Here is a 15,020-nt window from a genome sequence, read left to right on the forward strand (position 1 = left end):
AAATAAATAAAAAGACAGTTCGACTGCAGTAGGGAAGGTTTTTGGTTTTTCCAGAATGGGCTCAACCTTCCCTCTCAGGCATTTAGGGTGGGGCTGGTCACTTTGATCTGGGCAGGACTTAAGCTGGGTCAGGACTGAGCGGTCACTTCAGTGAGTTTATGTTCAGCTCTAGCTAAGTATATTGAGGGTGTGAACCCCACAGTGTGGACATTTCTTCTCTTTTTCTCTGTTGTTTTGAATGCCTGTCACCAGGAGAAGCCCCATGCATCCTCGATGAGTGAATGAGTGAGTGAAGCAATGAAACAAACTCCTGGGATCTCACTGTCGAGGCTGTGCGTGCATGTGGGTCTGCTTGCATTCCATGGCCGGGCAGGCTGTGGGGCCTTTCACTGTGACGTGTCCACGCCCACTGGGTCTTGGGTCTCGGGAACATCTGCTGTCCACTCTCAGCTCCTTCCTTTAATCAGATATCACCTTCCTGGGTTATCAGTGCCTCCTGGTTCATCTTTTCTTCTTGTCTCTGTTCTCAGCCTCGTTGGCATTTTTCCATGGTTTGGTCCTTCTTTCACCCGCTTCTTTTTCCAGCAATTACTGTCTTTGCTTTCCTAGAGCTCTTTCTTGTTTTCTCATCCTTTCCATAGATTTCTTGTTTTATAGATGTAGCAACTTATTAAATCTGAGTGAGTCAATGCAATAATCAGTAAAAGCCTTTCTAAACAGCTGTTTCTCCTGGGTCAGTTCTGTTTCTGTTTGGACTCTCTCTGGAAACATGTAGTTGGCTGTTTACCCACGCGAGGGGGCCTGAGTGGGTGGTGTGGCTCCTTGTGTGAGAAGTAAGAATATTTTCTTGCCTGAGTCTCTCTGGGAGGGGACTCCTGCTCACAGCTCAGAGTGTGGTCAGTCTGGTGGGGGCATGCTTATGGGCGGGGACTGGGCATTAGGCCTGTCAGAATTAGGAAGACTTGGTCAGAGCAGCCTCCTGGCCCCTAAAATATTGGATTTTGTCCCAGTCTGTGTCCCATTCTGGGCATGGAGAGGGGGATGCCAACCTAGATTGTCCCCACATCTGCACCCTCAGTAAGTGTCACATCTGTCTTTGCAGCCCTACCCTCAGGCCTGCCCTGTGCTCCCTGGCTGACGCTGACACCTGGAGCTTCTCTTGGGTCCTCTGGAGACTGGGAAGCCCAGTCCTTGTCCTGTCCCTCATCACCTGCCCCCTGCCTTCTGTTTCCGGAATGTTTCGAGATCTCCTTTCCACCACCATTTTTTAATCCAGAGGGTGGCGTTGACAGGAGACAAGCACAAGGGACCTGGGGTCTCTCTGGCAGGCAGGGTTCTGGCAGCTTCTCCAGGCACCTGCCCACAGTCTGGACCTCTTCCCAAAGTCCCCCCACCCCAAGCATCTGTCCCTGCCCCCCTTTTTCCCCAGAACTCCACCCAGCTCTGCCTCCTCTTCCAACACCTGGGCCAGCAAAGTCCTCTTGGGGCCCATCTTCCTCCCTCAGCTTCCTTCTCTCGTTTGTCATATGTCCCCAGTGGAGACACCTTTTGAATGGTACCGTATTGTGGTCTGCTTAGGAAATGCCTCTGGTACTTCCTAAACACGTGTTAGCCTCTGAGTGGGGGTAGGGACTCCCTCTGTCACTGCCTTCAGGCTCCAGAAGGTACCCAGCATCTCGACCCTTCTCAGCTTTGAGCCTGGGAGGCTGTCCTGAGTGTCTCATGGGGGAGGAGGGTCTGTGTTCCCAGGAGGGCCGTGACCTCTCCCTCAGCCCTCCAACTGGGTCCTGGCAAGCAAGTTCTTAACCCTGGGGCTCCAGTGGGTGGTCCCTATCAGCATCTTCCAGTTGGGTGAAGAACCAAGAGAGAGCTTTTTTGGAGGAGGGGGCATATGGAATTGTCTTCTGGATTTTCAACTGGCTCTGGGCCTGAAAACATGTGAAGCCTCTGAAGGCTGACTTTGGGCTTTGGAGAGAGGGTGCCTGGCTTGACTGGCCCCACCGCTGACACCCCTGGCTATGCTGACCCCCTGGTTATGCACACAGTTGGGCCCCTTCACGGGGGCAGTCCCAGACTGCCTCTGGGAGGGGCAGGGATCAAGGATAGAATGCTTAGGACTGCAGCCATGTGTGTGTGGGGGGGTCCTCATTCCATCTTTACCCCAGGCAGGAAAGGGTGTTAGGACACCCCCAAGGCTGAAGGGGCTACCGAAGCCCCCACCCCAGGAGGGGAGAGGGAACGAGGCTTCAAAGCTGGTCCTGGACCACAGCCATCCTTGCTTACTGCACACGTGACGAGCTCCACCTGCAAAGGGCTTTTGGGCAGCAGAAGAGCCCCACTGTTACACGAGGAGCTCTGGAATGGGGGAGGCAGGAAGACGTGCATGGGGGTGGGTAGAGAGCTGGCCTCTCCGCCCCCCCTTTCCTCCCTTGGGTCAAGGGCAGCAGGAGGAGGGGTTCCGGTCCATCGTACAGAGGGGGTGGCAGTCCCCTACGTCATGTTTGGGTGCTGTGGGTGGGGAGGGCGGGGAGCTTGGCAGAGGCAGCCCAGCGGCTGCAGCGGGTGTGAAATATTTCAGGGCTTAATTAATTTAATTTGAGAGGTTCCTTTTCAGAGCGTTAACAGTTGTCTCCCAAGAGACGCGCGCCACCGCCTCCCCCCTGGCGCCTGGTGGGCGAAGGAAACATCGGAATCTATATTGAGACTGAGCCTGCTGGGGCCGGGTTCCCTCCCCACCCCCCGTCCCCTGTCCCCCTCTGGGTCCCCCCATCGGGGCCTCCTTCCCAACCTGGGAGGAACGTGCGTGGGTGCGAACCAGGAGCTGGCCACGTGATGGGGGGGTGTGGGGGTGTTGCTGGGAGCTGCGGCCTGCAGGGCCTCCACGGGGCCCAGAAGCGTGGGCGTGCCGGGCAGATGGATGCGGGTGGATGCGGGTGGATGCAGCACTGCACAGGTTGGGGGTGGGGCACAGGATCCGGACATCCCCACCCCCCCAAATAGAGGAGGAGAAAGGGTTTTGGGGAGCTCGGAGCCCCAGGAGGAGGCTGAGAGAACCAGGGCGCCAGCCCAGCACCCCCCACTCCCCAGAGCTGGGGCAGGGGGCCTGCAGGCGGGAACGGAGGTCCGGTAGGGGCACAGGAAGAATGCAGGCCCAGACAGGGCTACCGGGAATGGGGAACGAGGGCGCTTTGATGTCTGGGCAACTTCAAAGGGGCCGCCCTCCTGGTCTGCAAGTGCAAGGCGCCCCTGCACGTTTGCCAAGGAGGTGCATTTGAAGTGAGTCCGCTGGGTCCAGGCACCCCCAGGCTGGAACCTAGGGCAGCTGAGCGGGCAGGGGTGCTCCTGAAACCTGGGAACTAAACCCAATGCAGTGCTCCTACCCCGCAGGGGCTTCCGCCTTCTGCCTGCGGAGGAGTGGCCTTGAAAGGCAGACGTGAGCGTAGGAGGCCCTGGACCAGCCCTGGGAGAGAGGAGAGGGCGATGCTGAGGGCTTGGGGTGGGGGGCCCCAAACCCTCTTCCTGGGCTCAGGTCTGGCGTCTGGCGCCCTGTCAGGGTGCGGGGGAACTGGCAGCAGGAGGGTGGGGCGTGTGGCCCTTTATTCAGGGGAGTGGACACCAGGGAGGGGCCTAAGTCTGGGCCTTCTGTCCCTGAACTTCCCCAGCCTGACCACAAGCCCCTCACTCCCCAGGAGGGTGAGGCTGGTGGGAGTGGGAGTCAAGCAGCTGGAGAGGGCCCGTCCCCTGTCGCGGGGTGGGAGGCAGCTGGGGTGGAGGGGCTAGGCCTCAGCATGGCCACCACACGTGCCTGGTGTGGACTGTCTCCCAGCACAGCCTCCTTGGGAGTCCCCCCCCCCCACCTGCTGTGAAGAGAGGCCACCCCAGACCCGGTGGGGCTTCCAGGCTGGGGGCTTCTCGTGGGGCCTGGGCACTGATGTCATCCCACTGGAGGCCAGAGGGACCTTACATTCTCCCTGAGCATGGGGCTCAGAACCTCTGGAGCCTGGAGAGCAGGCAGCCATTCCTCTGCCAGGCTCCATCCCCATCCCACCCCACACCTGGGGGGGTTTGTGAGCGCACTGTGAGCCCCTAGCAGGTCCTGGCCTCCTTGACTCTCCCTAGCTAAAGGTTGCCGCAAGCCGGGTGCTCTTCCAGGGTGGGTGGGGGCTCCTGCACCTCCCCACCCTTTGGAAGGAGGTGCTCTAGCCGCCGAGGGCTGGCCCCTTGGCCCTACCTGCACCCTGTGCCAGAGATCTGGGGCAGGGCCTCCTGAGATGATGCCAGAAGGGTAGTCCAGAGAGCTTTGTGCTCTGCTGGTATCCTGGGTTTAGAGGTTACCATTGTGCCACGACCCCCAGAATGTGGTGCAGGCAGGCTTTGGCTCCAGGCTCAGGAAAGAGCAGGGGTGTGGCTGGAGGAGGTGCCCGGGGAGCGCTGACAACCGGCTCCCCAGAGCACCCTGGCTCTGGTGTCACCCCAGCTGTGTAGCCCAGAGCAAGTCAGCTGCTGTCCTTGGACCCCAAGTTACACTGATCCCCTGTCCAGGGTGCTGAAAGGACCCTGCCCCCATCTTTGGGGGGTGGTGCTGGGAACCTGGACTCATTCCCTTTAGCGTCTTTGGGCTTCAGCCCATGTCTTTGCCCAGCACCCTGCTGACTTCCTAAGCCGGTTGTGAGTGGGTGCCGGGGGTGGGACATGTGCTTGCACCAGCTGGGGAAGCGCTGTCCCCAGGCTCAGGCACTGGCAGGTTTCACCCTGACCCCGTGGGCAGTGACAGGAGAATGGGCCCTGGGGTCAGCTTCTCCCCTATCATGCACTCGGCAAACTGTTCTGCCACACATGCCCCTCCCCGGCCTCTCGACCCCAGCAGGACTCTGGGGGTTTAAGGACAGGATTTGCGGGAGGGAGGGTTCTGCTTCCTCCATAAGAGGCTCTCACCACTGCCCCGCCTGCACCAGGCACAGCCCTGGAGGGAGGCACCCTATGAGTTTCCTCTTCTGAGAAAGGAAGTGGGCTGGTGTGAGGATCAAGGTTCAAGTGGAGGATCCTTAGGAGCCTCCTTTCCGGCCAGTGGTCTGGCTGGAGCAGGCGGCCACATCCAGGCCTGACCACCCCCCAGAGCCCACCCTGCCCTAGGGCCTTAGCCTTAGCACAAGCCCAGGTGACGGAGTCTGCAGCTCGTAGGCCAGCGTGGTGCAGAACAGGAGGGGCCGTGTGGCCAGGACGCTGGCTTCTAGGAAGTGGGGTCCCTAGGGGTCCTCCCGGAGGCTGCTGCAGCCTGGAGAGCCAGGGTGACAGGGTGGCCGGCAGAGGCTGCAGGGCCAGGTGCAGCTGGGAGCACGGCAGACAGCCACCCTCCTGCGCCTGCGGCCTGTGCTCTTTGCCTCTGCCCATGAGCTTCTCCCAGGAGCTGGGGGCGGGGCCTCTACAGCCCCCCCAAACCCGCTCTCGTCTGGGCTCAGCTCAGCGCTCAGCTGGCCCTCCTGGGCCAGCAGGTTGGGTGGCCCACCACGGCTCTGGCTGCCCGCCCCGGGCTTGTCTGGCTGCATCAAGCTCCCATCGGGGGCCTTTGGCCTGTGGGGAACGCCATGCCTGGCCCCTGCCCATTTGGTTCTGCCTCCAGATCCAGGTGTGTGGGTCCTGGCCTCGGCATGGGGTAGTTGTCCATGTGGGGACAGTGGCCAGGGCCGGACTCCCTGCAGCATCTGGGCCTTCCCTCAGTACGGCTGCCGAGCTGGCCCTTGAGAGCAGAGCCTGGGAAGCTCAGCCCCCAGAGACGGTCAAGGGCAGTGTGTGGGCTCTGAGCATGGATCCAGGCCACTCCCATGAGGATACTGGGTGCTGATGCTACGGCTGGGGGGGCTCCAGTCCTCCCCACCCTCAGGCCTGTGTGCCTCTGCCCCTGCCCGCCCTCTCAGGCTTCTCCCGCTGCCCAGGCTGCTGTGGGCAGCCCAGCCCGGGGAGGTGGGGCTGGCTCAGGGCCGCCAGCCCTGCTGACTCATTTTCCCAACAACCAGTGTGCTGCCACCTCCCCACTCCTTCCAGGAGAGCCCAAGCAGGAGGGGTGACAGGGCCGTCTACCCGGCAAGACAGGCGTGTCCGCTGTGCCCCGCCCCGGAGACTGCTCCCTCTCGTGCCCACGAGTGGGGCCCCACAGTGAGGCCGGCTGAGGAGGTGGAGAATGGGTGCCCCTTGGCTATGCTTGCGGCCCTGGGCCCCGAGCCAGAGGTGCAGTGGCTCGTGATGGAGGAGGGGCAGCCTCCCACCCCAGCTGTTAGGGACCCTCGGGTGGCCCCGTGAGCACTAGCGGCTGGACACTGGTTTCTCCCGAGACACGGATGGAGCCCCGCGCTGCCCTGCACCTCCACCCTGGCTCAGCAGAAGTGTCCGCCGCCCCCGCATCGTGAGTCTCCCTCCCCAGAACCTGCAGTGGGCACTGCTGTCCCTGGTCCCCACGTGCAAGGACCAGCTGACACAGAGCCATCACCAGTCGCGGGTGTGAGCACACAGGCAGGGGGCCCTGTGAGCAGGTGCCGGCTTGGTCAGCACCGCGGACAGTGGCCGCCCTTTTCTGTGGCCAGGTTCCTCTCCGGAGAGCCTCCGTCCTCCCCAGGGGGACTCGGCTGCGTCTGGACCACCGCTCGCCACCCGTGAGCCTGCTACCCACTCCTGCCCCACGTCCCACATCCACTCCTCTCACGGGCTTTGCGGTCAGACAGCTGACTCCCACCCTTTCCCTGAATTCTCAGCCTCTTCTGGGGGGGCGGGGGGACTGCTGGCTGCCAGGTGGGGAGGGAGCCGCAGGAGGACCTTCTGGGCTCAGGAGAGCTGCCTCCCCCGAGGGCAGGACCGCGGCCAGGGCTGGAGGGGGGCAGGGTGCAGGGTCGAGGGCCAGGCGAGTCTGGAGAGTAACTGAGTCAGCAATGGGGAGGGGCCAGGTCTCCACCGAGGCAGGTATTTGGTGATTTGGATGAGAAACGGCAGAAACAATCATTTCTCCCTTTGCTCCCCCCCTCACCCCGGGCAGGAGCTGCGTGTGCCCTGTGTGCATCATTTCGCAGGACTCTGCAGGGCCGGTGGTGTTCCCAGGTGCTTGCAGAGGCTGTGGCATTCACGTGGCCCTGGTCCACGGCCAGTTGGCAGTGCGGTGGGGGCAGGCGTGGCTGGTCATTCACCTCTCAGGCTCTGCGCTCCTCTCTGCAGAGGGCCCTCCGCACCCGGCACATGGTGGACATGCAGAGAAGGTGGCTGTCCCTGATGCAACAGTGTCACCTGCTGCTAGACCCCCGCCCAGACCAAAGGGTAGCCTCTGGGCGGTGGGAGTCCGGGGCCTTCTCTGGGGGCTCCCAGGGCTCAGGGCGCTCGTGAAGGACCACGACCAAGAAGAAGAGCGAGGTCAAGGATGACCCCCAGGAGGCATCCGCTCAGGACTGACCCCTGGCCCTGCAGCACCCTGCTCCTCACTGCTCTGGGGCTGTCCTGCGCCCCTCAGAGCCACGTGGGGCCCAGCATACACAGGGCCAGCCTCCTCCCTCCTTCCAGACTGTGCAGTGGGCGCGAGGGCCGGTCGGAGCCACGGGGCAGGAGGAGTGGGCACTGCCTGCAGAGTGCTCCCGAGCCCACCCTAGAGAGCACCAGTCCGCCCGCAGCCCCTGCCCCCTGGCTCTCTGGCCCCCTCTGGGTCCCTTGGGCAGTAATAGCTGAGTGGAGGGGCAGGGGGCGCTCAGGACGGCAGTCCATAGGTCCCCCTGACTTTCCTGGCCAGGCTTGGGGTCCCAGGGGGTGGGCACGCTCATTAAAGCACATGCGTGTTTGTGCCCAAGTCTGGGGTGCAGTGAGGACCTGCTGGGTGGGATAGCCCTGGGAGACCTGGGCTCTTCCTTGGCCTTTCCCCTACGCCTTCCCTGTGGGGCTCCTGGATGCCCGGAGCCTTCCTGCAGAGTGGACTCAGGCGGTCCAGCCCTCCTGCGCCCACCGCCTGGGCTTGGCAGTCATCGGTGACAGGACGCTTGCCCTGCGTTGGTACGCATGTGTGTTTGCTGTAGAGATGGGAATGTGTCACAGTTCGGAGATAAGCCTGAGCTGTTGCAGCGGCTGGGTAATTAGGGTGATTGTGGGCTTCCCCAGCAGACACTGTCCTCCCACCATCTCGAGCCTGCTTAGTGGGGGCTCCCGAGGGCACATGGCCCACTCCCTGCCTCCAGGGAAGTGGCAGGACTGCTAGGAACCCAAACACCCCACCCCAGAGGACCCCAGGGCTGTGGGAGGCCAGCACATCCAGGGCTGAGTCACTGCCCAGGGTGGCAGGAAGCTTCACTAAGGAGGGGCACCTCTACACTGGGTTTTGAGGGGTGTGTAGAAGTCTGCAGGGCTGAAGACTTCCTTGGCAGAGGTAGCAAGTGGAGGAAGATGAAGGCAGGGAGGGAGCTGCCAGGGTTCCAGGCTGCCAGGTTCCAGGGCAGCCCCCCTGCCCCTGGCCCTGCGTCCTGGCCGGCCTCACCTGGGCTCAGCGGGAGGCTCCTGGGGGCCAGGCCCGCGAGCAGCTCGGAGGGGCAGGGGCAGGCCCGTGGCGTGGGGCCTGTTGGTACACCTTGTCCGCTGGGCAGCCGTGCAGCAGCTGGTGAGGCAGCCACGGCGTTCCCTCAGGGCACACAGCCTGGCAAAGCCCTGGGCGGCGGCACGGTTTTGGGCCTCTGGAAGAGGGGCCGGCGTGGCTGTCGGGCTCCCTGTCACTCGGACACCCATTTGTTTCCCTTTTCTGGAAGCAGGGTGACGTTTCCCCTCACGTGTCTGCGATTCCTGCCTCCCGAGGCCACGTGTGCACGGCTGTGTGAGGCCTGCGCGTGGGCGCGTCCTCCTGCCCGTCGGCCCGGGCACGCCGGCCCGTCTGCTCGGTACCCCGGTGCCTGAGCTCCTTCCTGTCCCTCTCGTTGTTTGCTGCAGGGCCTGGCCCTCAGAGCTGGCCCAGGGCTGTGCCCACCTGTGTTTGGGAATGCACAGCGATGGCGCTCTGCCCTGGGGGTCTCTCGGGCTCCTGTTCCAGCCGTTTCTGGCCTGTAGCTGTCTCCTCTGGGGAGGTGTCCGGCCGCCTCGTCCGGTGTCTGACCTGGGCCTTCTGGACTTGGAGGAGCTCATCCCCCGTGGGGTAGCAGCTTTTGCTGCCCATTTCCCCGGCTACCCTGCCCTGTCAGCCTTGTTCTGGGGACTTGCCAGGCACACGTTTTGCTTCTAACTCTGGCTGGCGCCTGCTGTCTAGATGGCAGGGCTGGTGGCAGGGCCGGTCCCATCCTGGGGGCACTGAGTCCCTGGGCTTCCAGCCTGAATTACAGATGGACGCCAACAGCACCCTCCTGCTGTGTGCTCTGTGCTCTTCCTGCTGACCTTGAATCACAGGACTCAGGCCAGATCAAAGGCAGCCGGCAAGAGGCTCCAGGGGTCTGCAGGCCTCCTTGGGGTGGGAGCTGGGCCGGGGGGGGCTCTGCGGGCATACCCTGCTGGAGCCCAGGAGCCCATCTGTCCTTCCCTGAGTGTGCACATGAGCTCCTGGCCCTTGGGCATCGCCCACAAAGGCCCAGGTCCCCCACCTGCCGCTGCTCCTGCCTCTGGGCAAGTACAGCATCCTCCCTCAGCCAAGCTCCCTGTGCCCACGGAGAGGCTAGCCTGCAGGCCCATCCAGCCCAACACCGGGGGAGGGCAAGAAGCCGTGCTGAGAAGGACAGCCGTGACCGTGCTCCACGGAAGGACACAGAGGCCACGTAAAGTTACGGACGTGCGGTCCGTTAAGGGAAGGTGTTTTTTATGCATGTGACAGGGATTCATTTCCCATAAAAATCGAGGGGCTCGTGCAAGTTGGTAAGAATCCCCCCAAACCCAGGTGAACCCAAGCAGCTGGTGAGCATGACAAGGAGCTCAAGGTCACGGTTAAAGCAGCAACAACTAGGGGGCCGGGTCACCCCAGAACCATGGGGTGGGTGTGCAGTCGGGGTCCCGACTTTGATCAAATCTGATGACACAGTGCCGGTGCCCCTCAGTGTTCACAGAAAGGGCATCCCAGGGTCGGGCTGCGATGCCACGGTGAATGGGGTCCCCCGGCCCCCTGTGCCCCCAAGTGCAGGAGGTGGGTTCAGCCATCATGATCGCCTTCACGTGCCCACCTGGGAATGAAGTCACCTTGGGGAATGTCGGGGTTGGGGGCCTAGGCTCAGGGATGGAGAGGTGGGGTGTCCTGGGCCTGAGCCCACAGAGCGGTCCAGCCAGAGGTCTGGAGGGTGCTGGTGGCCCCGGAGGCCTGTCCCAGCCAGGGAGGGGAGGGAGGAGAGGCGGAGGCCTGGCTGTGGCCACACGACAAGGGGGCGGCGACCAGGACCACAGACGTGTGCTGGGGCTCAGGTCCTAGAAGCGGGGCCGTGAGGAAGACTGAATTAGTGTTCTGTCCTGGGGGGGTCCAGGGGTGGGGGGCGGGGCGGGGGGGGTGACAGGCTGGGGTGGTGCTGTCCAGGGAGTGGCCTTGGGCCCACTGTACTGTCCTGGAGACAGCAGCGAGCCGGACACTGTCTGGACATCTCTGCCCAGAGATCTGCAGGCTGAAAGGAAGTTGGTGGGTCGGGTGGCAGAGGCTGAGCATCCCGGAGGCAGGGGTCCCTAAGGGTCCAGGCAGGGGGTGGCCCCGAGTCTGAGATACCCTGGCTTTCCTGCTGGGCAGTGGCTGAAGGCCTGGAGTGGGGGGACTCTGGGGGTCATGGCCTCGAGAGCAAGGGGAGGGTCTCAAGGAGGTCAGAGCGCTGGTCCCGTGGGCAGAGGATGTGGTGTGGGGCAGGGATACTCCAAGATGGAGCTCTTCTGGGCAGTGACCAAGGAGCGTGGGACGGCGGACAGTGGCTGTGGGAGTCCCACTTGAGGCGCACTGGGCGGAGAGGGGTGGGGGCAGGGCCCAGGCCCTGAGTGAGGGGCCTTGAGGGGGAGCAGGTAGGCCCCTGCTGGTTGGAGCCCTGGATGGGGTCTCAGGGGGCTTCTCTACCCTGCAGGCCTTGTGAAGCTGGGGATTCACTGTGTCACGTGCCAGAAGGTGGCTATTAAAATTGTCAACCGGGAGAAGCTCAGCGAGTCTGTGCTGATGAAGGTGAGCTCAGTGTGGGGGGCCTGTGGTGAGAACCCCGGGGGCTGCAGAGAAGCCAGCCCAGGTGGGTCCCACTCGCTTGGTCCTGCTGGAGCACAGGTGGGCGGCTCCAGCCACAGAGCGGGCTCCCTGCGCTGCTGTCCTTTGACCATGACCAGCACCCTCCGTGCTGGCTGCCGCCTACCGGCCCAGCCTGCCCTTTCTCCTGGCCTCAGCCAGGAACCTGGGAGGGACAGGCCGCATCCCGGGGCACCGTCTGGGCCCTGTGCCAACCTGCTGGGGTAGCCAGTGGGGCCTCAATTTCCCCAGTTAGATTCAGGAGGAGGCCCCTGCCTCAGAGAGGGAAAGAGGACATGACACTTCCCGGGACGGGACCACACCACCCCTCCTGCTTCCCGCCCTCCTCCCGCCCCAGTACTGGGAGCCCCTCGTGTGGTGGAGTCTGGGCCCCCTTTGGGACTGGACACTCAGTGGGAAGGGGTTGCTCAGGCCTCGGGCTCCCCCATCTATCTGTCTGCTCACCCGTGGGTGTGGGGCACTCAGACCTTCGCAGGCAGGTGGCATGCTGGGGGGTCCCTTCCACCACGCCTGCCCCTGCCCTGGGGACTGTGCCGCACACACTCTCCCAGCCATCTCCCGAGGGGGTACGTGGGGCCAGCACACGAGGAGGGCAGTGATGGGCTGCCTGAGGGGTGGAGGGTGATGGGGGAGCTGCTGATGGGGAAGAGGACCTCGCCAGAGGGCAGGGAGTGACTTGTGTGGGCCCCACTGGGGAACCCCAGAGACCACAGATGGGGCAGTTTTAAGGGAAGGTGATGCTTGCTTGGATGGGAGCGGGCAGACCCTGACCTTCCTTTGGACAGCACCTGGGTCTCACATGTTCAGTTGGGGACACTAAGTTCTAGCTGCCCATAAGCTCTCCGAGCAGAGACAGAGAGCTCAGTGGCAGGGGCCTGAGGATCTAACTGGGGCCCACCCCCCTGAAGGCCTGGCAGGGCCGGGGTGGAGGGGCTGGGAGGCAGCCCCCTTGTGTGATGCCCCTGGGATGGGATGGGCCAGTCCACAGGGGTGCAGACCCCATCACTAGGCTGGCCCTCCTCCGAGCCTCCTGCTGCCCCCATGACCCAGCCGAGGCATCCAGGCGGGCACGGGCCACTCGATCTCTCTGTCTCCCCACCAGCCAGAGACCCCTGGAGGGCAGGGCAGCATGGCATCGGTGTCCCCCACCGCCCAGCCCCAGGGCTGTGGGTAAGAGGTGATGGGGTGGTGGATGCAGGGAGCAGGGCAGTGAGCCTGCCCCCAGATGGACCTCTTCTTCGCATGCAGGTGGAGCGGGAGATCGCCATCCTGAAGCTCATCGAACACCCTCACGTTCTAAAGCTGCACGATGTTTATGAAAACAAAAAATATTTGTAGGTATTGCCGGGTCTGGAGAGCCGGGGTGGGGCCTTGGGGAGGGCACAGGCAGCCCCCCGGGCAGGGGGCCCTGGTGAGGAGGGAGCTCTCAGGAGGCTTCCACGGTCAGCGCTCCCGGCCCAGACCACGGCCGAGTCACCAACTGTATGGCCTCCCTGAGCTCACCTGGGCTGTGGGTGGTGGTCCCCCCCAAGGTCACTGCAGGGGGGGCGTCCATCCCTGTCACTCCTGCTTGTGTGACTGTAGGAGGCCCGGCCTGTGATGCCCAGGCCTCAGGAGGGGCCCCAGCAGCACTGTCCTTGGGCACGTTGGCGTTGAGTGAGGAAATGTGAGCAAGGGGCTGGCCCGGGGGACCCTCGAGGGCTCGACTCCAAGCCCCAGCCCCGAAGAGGCCTGGGTGCCTGCTGGACGGAACTGGCTGGCCCAGGTGGCCGGCCACAGCCCACCAACACAGTTGTGGGCAGTGGAGGTTGGGGCACGAAGCCGGCCACCCAGGGCTGCCCGGGGGAGCAGGAGGGCTCGGGCACACGGTTGGAGGACGGGCCCTGGGTGCAAACCGCGGTCCCTCCTACACGTGACTCACTCTTTGGGCCTGTTTCCTCAACGCCCTGGCATTCCCGATGCGCCAGCCGGGACCCACGTGTTTGAGGGTTAGGGTGACGGGAGCCGCCCAGTCAGCACAGGTGTGGGGGTGCTGGGTGGCAGGCCCCTGACACTGCGAGCCTAAGGAAGTCTGCCCCCGAGACAACACCTGCATGGCCCCCCACCATCGGCCTCACCGGGGGGCCCACCTTGCAGTGTCAGGGGCGTCCCAGGAGCTTGGGGCACACAACATGCGGGAGACCCATCACGCCTCATTTCTGCTGAGATCCTCTTGAGGATAGACCTGGTGCGGGGGGGAGACCTGGTTGAGGGGGGGAGGAAACGACAGGCAGAGCCTTTGGCCCCAAGGAGGCCACCGTCGGGGGGGGGTCGTAAGATAGCAGTCCAGCGGGGGGCACAGCCTGGGCAAAGACCCAATGACAGGGACACCATGCCCAGCATGAGGGTGATCGGGGGGCCAGGCTGGGTCCTGCAGGGCCCCGCACGCTCCCCAGGACTCCCAAGCCCAAGGCCACCCAGGTGAGGGAGGAGCCAGGGGCCCTCTGCCGACGAGGTCAACCTGGCCTGTGCTGTGCTTGGATCCTCCCACTCGGGAGCAGGGCAGGACCCCCAGGAGGGCCCCTCCTGCCTGAATCCCACCTAGTGCCCCCTCTGCATCTCCAGGCTCCCTGTGCTCCCACCCCCACTGACCCCTCCATTCCTGCAAGACCAGCTCTGGAGACACCCTTGACTTCCTCCAGGAACTCCTTGGGGGTCCTGCAGACATCCATATGCACATGTCCCGGGGGCCTCGGGGTCCCTCCCTCCCTGTAGCCCCTGTCACCAGGCCAGACATGGCATGCCCTGCCCCTCCAGCTCTCCCCATCCCGCCCTGCCCCCACCACAGCCCTGTGCCATAGCCCAGAGGGCCCTCAGTCCCTGGGCCCCTGCCAGTGACCGATGCAGCAGAGGCGAGGGCACAGAGGGGTGGCAGAGGGGAGTGCCAGGCCTCGAGGCTACTGGCCCAAAGAGCCAGGGAGCCCGGGACCCTGTCAGAATCCTCCCGGGGGCCCAGCCCCCAGCCCCTGCCCCAGTCCAGACCACCAGGCCCTGGGGAGCCGAGTGGGGCAGTTACGACCTGCCTGCTGGGCCATGCCCACCTTTTTCCTTTGTCTTCCAAGACCCAGTGTGAGGGCCACCCCTGGGTGCCCCCAGCCCTGCCCTGCTCCAACCCCTTGCTCACCCTGTTTGGAGGTCTGCCTTATTGGCCAGGGCTCCCTCAGGGCCTGAGTGTCTGATTCAGACCCCTGCTCTGGGAGCCCAAGCTGGACTAGCCGGGGAGGGCCTAGAATGGTCACAGCCCCAGCTTGCGTGGGTGTCCACAGCCACAGTGCCCCTTTCGCCTGGAGGCCCGGCCGTCCCTCAGCCAGGGGGCCAGGGGTGACCCTGTGCCTGGATTCCCCACAGCAGAGGGCTCCCCCCATGGTGGTGCCGGAAGCAGGCCTGCCAGGAGGTGGGGGGCGTGGGGCCCTCATGCCGAGGGTGCTGGAGGCTGGGACAGGCAGAGGTTGGTGCCAGGATGGGGTGCTGGCCTGCAGCCTCTGGCCAGTGCTGCTGTGGCTGGGTGGCCCCAAGGCGGGCGGGTTGGACCCCGTGCAGCCACCCGATGCCCACCTGTCCCCCGCAGATACCTGGTGCTAGAACACGTGTCTGGTGGGGAACTCTTCGACTACCTTGTCAAGAAGGGGAGGCTGACCCCCAAAGAGGCCCGGAAGTTCTTCCGGCAGATCATCTCTGCGCTAGACTTTTGCCACAGCCACTCTATATGGTGCGTGCCCCCACCCCCAACCAGGTGCCCCCCACCCCCCACCAGGTGCCCCCATCCCTCACCAGGTGCCCCCCACCCCCC

The 15,020-nt window shown here is 63.9% G+C and overlaps 1 protein-coding gene across 13 annotated transcripts in view; it reads left to right on the forward strand.

Annotated features, from left to right (window-relative positions):
- Nucleotides 1–15,020, forward strand: part of BRSK2 (BR serine/threonine kinase 2) — a 59,110-nt gene that overhangs the window by 24,492 nt on the left and 19,598 nt on the right. For 12 of the 13 annotated variants that reach the window (XR_014138422.1, XR_004078227.2, XR_004078226.2 and 9 more), the window contains exons 2-4: nt 11,022–11,116; nt 12,440–12,525; nt 14,799–14,939. Coding sequence is in view for 9 of the 13 variants with exons in the window: in XM_081797558.1 (XP_081653684.1) it covers nt 11,022–11,116; nt 12,440–12,525; nt 14,799–14,939 (322 nt within the window). In the remaining 4 variants the exon portion in view is untranslated. Of the gene's footprint in view, nt 1–11,021; nt 11,117–12,439; nt 12,530–14,798; nt 14,940–15,020 lie in introns of all 13 variants that reach the window. The other variant, XM_081797564.1, reaches the window with a different exon arrangement.

The sequence above is a fragment of the Leptonychotes weddellii genome, chromosome 11 (assembly GCF_054177405.1).
Source record: "Leptonychotes weddellii isolate Sample4059 chromosome 11, ASM5417740v2, whole genome shotgun sequence".
NCBI classification, from domain to species: Eukaryota; Metazoa; Chordata; class Mammalia; order Carnivora; family Phocidae; genus Leptonychotes; species Leptonychotes weddellii.